At 37.0% G+C, this 3,693-nt stretch overlaps 1 protein-coding gene across 1 annotated transcript; it reads left to right on the top strand.

Annotated features, from left to right (window-relative positions):
- Positions 1–236: 236 nt before the first annotated feature.
- Positions 237–3,379, top strand: LOC137989026 (uncharacterized). The gene is made up of 6 exons (XM_068834938.1): positions 237–414; positions 570–646; positions 996–1,121; positions 1,229–1,425; positions 2,578–2,646; positions 2,764–3,379. The coding sequence occupies exons 1-6, from the start codon at positions 237–239 to the stop codon at positions 3,110–3,112; spliced, it is 996 nt and encodes a 331-aa protein (XP_068691039.1). The 3' UTR covers positions 3,113–3,379.
- Positions 3,380–3,693: the final 314 nt, after the last annotated feature.

The raw sequence follows: 3,693 nt of genomic DNA, 5'->3' as shown, positions 1-3,693 counted from the left end.
CTGGCAACAACTTTGCCAAAGTAGAAAGGTTTGCCAAATTTCAAGGACTTTCATTTATTTCTTCATCAACGTTCTTTAGAGTACAAACGTTATACTGTATTCCAGCAATTGATGAATGGTGGCAATGGATGAGAGGCGAGCTTTTGGTGGAATTTCAAAATAAAGAATTGGTTGTTAGTGGAGATGGTCAGTGTGATTCACCAGGGTTCTCAGCAAAAAATCTCTGTTACTACCTAATGGAGATTGTGACAGAATATATTCTGGAGGTGGAAGTCCCTGACAAGCGTCATGTTGGCATGAAGTCAAGCATTATGGAAACAAAAGCTTTGAAAAATGCATTGGAAAGGCTGAAAGGTGTGGCAAATGTTGTGGAAGTATGCACAGATGCCTCCTCCTCAATAAAGAAACTCTTGGGTAATGCTATCAAAAACCAAATGGGACATAAATATTGTTATTTGATTTTCTGAATTACGTTAAAATGATTAAAACAACAGTTTATTCCACACAGTCTAGTGATTGTACACACGAGTCTTGTTCTTATTGCTGTCCTTATCATTTATAACTTGCAGCTGAAGACTTTAAAGATATCTTTCACTCACTTGACATCTGGCACAAGGCAAAAAGTATCAGGAAATGCATTCAGAAGGTATTTCCTGAACTAGACAAATTTAGAAATTTTTTTTCATCTGTTCTCTTATTGATTATACATGTGACTTATTGCATCATCACATTTTGACAATAATTTGTTCTGAATGGCTATACTATTGAATTTGTCTGAGGAACTTTGTTTGACCGTTCCTAGTAGCCAGCAAAACTGAAGGTTTAATGAGAATAACAGTATGTTTATACCACAGGGTTCATAAGCTGCCTTTGTATACAGAGATCAACTGCCAATTATTGTTATTTGTCCTCAGAAATGGGATTTTGAGTTGTGATTGAAAAGTCACGTGCAAAAAGCAGTTGGTCACTTTTTCGTATCAGTACTTGTTTACTAGGTTGCCAACAACAAGGGTAATGAGAAGATAGCCAAATGGTCAGACCATATCATCAACCACTTTTGGTACTGTTGTTCAACTGCATCAAATAGTGACAGTCTAGTGAATGCTACTTCCATTTTGAAGGTATCTTCTATTGGACAGGGAAATTACCAGCATTACTTGCTTGTCCATTAAGATTTGTGAATGTGAATGTTTATGCTATGATTGGCAATATTTTGTTATCCCTCCAGAATAAATGGATAGGTCTTCTTCACCATGTGTGTAATGACCATGAGTGGAGAGGAGGACAATGCGACCATGGAGAAATGACTGAAGATGGTGGGCACCCCCCTTGGTTTGACCGCCGTGACAAGGATTTTGTAACCCTCCAGAAAATTATCCTGGAACCTATTCTCCTTGTAAGTTTCAAGTATTATGTAAAATTCAGGTATGTCCAATTGGTAATAAAAATGCATAATTGGCAAAAATTCATTACTGTCTAATCCCTTTAGTGGGAGATAATTGCTTGGTGTTATGTGCGTGTATCACTATAAAAAAAATAATATTAAAAGCTCGCTTAGGGCTTATTCACACTATAGTAGAGTAGGAACACGTTTTAAAAAGTGCTAGTTTGCCAAGGTGTAAAAACTATTCATTTCAATATGAACACAACCATGCCTGTTGAAAATGTAATGAATTATCCTCAAAAAAGAAACGATCGTTTTCAATTTACAAAACATGTTTCGACATACTCATGTCATCTTCAGTTGCAAATGAGCTTTTCAACGGTTGTACATTTGAATTTATGTTAAGGTATGTTGCAAAATTACATGTCAGAACTTGCGTACAATTTAAATATGAAGTGTGAAATGCGCAGTCTGGTCTTTAGTACATTTAAACTTAGAAACATGTTCAGCGTGAAAGATTCAGTACCGCAAGGTCTACGTTCGCGTGTCGTTTATAAATTCTCGTGTGCTGGCTGTAATGCCAGCTACATTGGCGAGACCACTCGCCACCTACGTACGCGTGCTCGTGAGCATCTCTTGTCGGACAAGTCTTCGCATGTTTACAGACACCTGCAGTCATCTAGGGCCTGTCATGACTCTTGTAACACAGAATGTTTCACGATCTTAGATTCTGCCGCCTCAAAATTCCAAATTAAGATCAAAGAGGCATTTCACATTAAGTGGGAAAATCCCATCCTTAATCAGCAGTTGAGGCATTTAGATTTGTCTCTTTCTTTTTAATTACGTTGTTCTTTTGTCTTTTATTTTATTGCTATGTGCGCTATTTTTGTTTTCTGCGCATTTCACACTTCATATTTAAATTGTACGCAAGTTCTGACATGTAATTTTGCAACATACCTTAACATAAATTCAAATGTACAACCGTTGAAAAGCTCATTTGCAACTGAAGATGACATGAGTATGTCGAAACATGTTTTGTAAATTGAAAACGATCGTTTCTTTTTTGAGAGTTGTTGTTACTCTGCTATCTTTACGTCCGTAATGAATTATCATTGTGTACATTTCTATAACAAAATCAAACACACCATGTTCAGAAATCTTGGTTCACATATGGTTTTACCTTTTGCTTTCAGACACACAGGTTCCCTTGAATGCGCAAACAGCATGTCACTTGGGTACACTCTGAAGAGATGCTCATACAAGTAAATTGCTTTATTTCATTATGACCTTGAAAAAAGGTCTAATAAAATTTAATGAAGGGTTACTTGCAATTTTTTGCCAAACTGTACATTGTTTTCTGTCTGTTTTGTTCTTTGTAGTTACCAAGTGTACAAAGGGAGAAGGCAACTTGCAGCTGTGGATTGGAATTACCACATCAACCGACCAATATCCCTTAAAGACAGTGGTGAAGCACAGCACACACGAAAATATAATCAGCGAACTAAAGAATGGAACACCAGAGTAGTGAAAGTCTCCAAAGACTTTGCTTATATTCCCATCCTAATGGCCAAGATATTTAAACAAAGAATTGATGACCGCAACCCAGTAGATCGACATGTTTCATTGTCTGAGGATGATCCTGCGAGAATTGCACCAACTATTGCCCAAGTGCCACCTGTGTCCTCAAAGGAATTGTTTATCAAACACAAATCTAGGTTTACAAAATAAAACTGATTTATCTTCAGCTAAACTGAAAACAACCAAGAAGTAATGAACTGACCTCTTTAGCTTGTATGTTTTATCTTCCCATTCCAGACAACGTGGTGTTACTCTATGGAGCAGTTTGTTGCAAATGTTGTCTTATGCATTTGTAAATTGTACACATAACTTATGAAAACACAAAAGGAAAATTCCCTTGGGAACATCACATGGTCTGAAATGGGGAAACAAAACATGCAAGCTAAAAAGGTCTATTTTCTTTCAACAAAGGTGTCATTTATACCGGTGTCAATATTCATGACAGTACAATGCTTGCAAATGTATACTTGAAGAAAAACCCAATTTCTACTACGATTATCATTTGTGTGTGACGCGATCGAGGTCTGCAGACAGTTTTATCAACCAAGTTACCATGTTGTCAAGGGCAACTTGCTTGTTTTCAGTGATAACATTTAGGCCCTTGACGAGCTTGTTGAATAATATATTTGTAGGCTTTATTGCTCATGACACCAAAGCCCATCATGAATGCAAGCAAGTTGCTTTGACAACATGATGACTGTGAGCTTTGAAACTCTGTTCCTTTCTCGCTC

The sequence above is a fragment of the Montipora foliosa genome, unplaced genomic scaffold, assembly GCF_036669935.1.
Source record: "Montipora foliosa isolate CH-2021 unplaced genomic scaffold, ASM3666993v2 scaffold_437, whole genome shotgun sequence".
Taxonomy (NCBI): domain Eukaryota; kingdom Metazoa; phylum Cnidaria; class Anthozoa; order Scleractinia; family Acroporidae; genus Montipora; species Montipora foliosa.
The sequence above is the reverse complement of the archived record's forward strand: the minus strand, read 5'-3'. Positions and strand labels throughout refer to the sequence as shown.

Bases quoted from the DNA above. Each gene is read 5' to 3' on its own strand.
- LOC137989026 (XM_068834938.1), top strand. From the start codon at position 237: ATGGAGATTGTGACAGAATATATTCTGGAGGTGGAAGTCCCTGACAAG. The intron at 647-995 runs GTATTTCCTGAA...CTTGTTTACTAG, and splicing joins TCAGGAAATGCATTCAGAAG to GTTGCCAACAACAAGGGTAA. The intron at 1,122-1,228 runs GTATCTTCTATT...TTATCCCTCCAG, and splicing joins ATGCTACTTCCATTTTGAAG to AATAAATGGATAGGTCTTCT.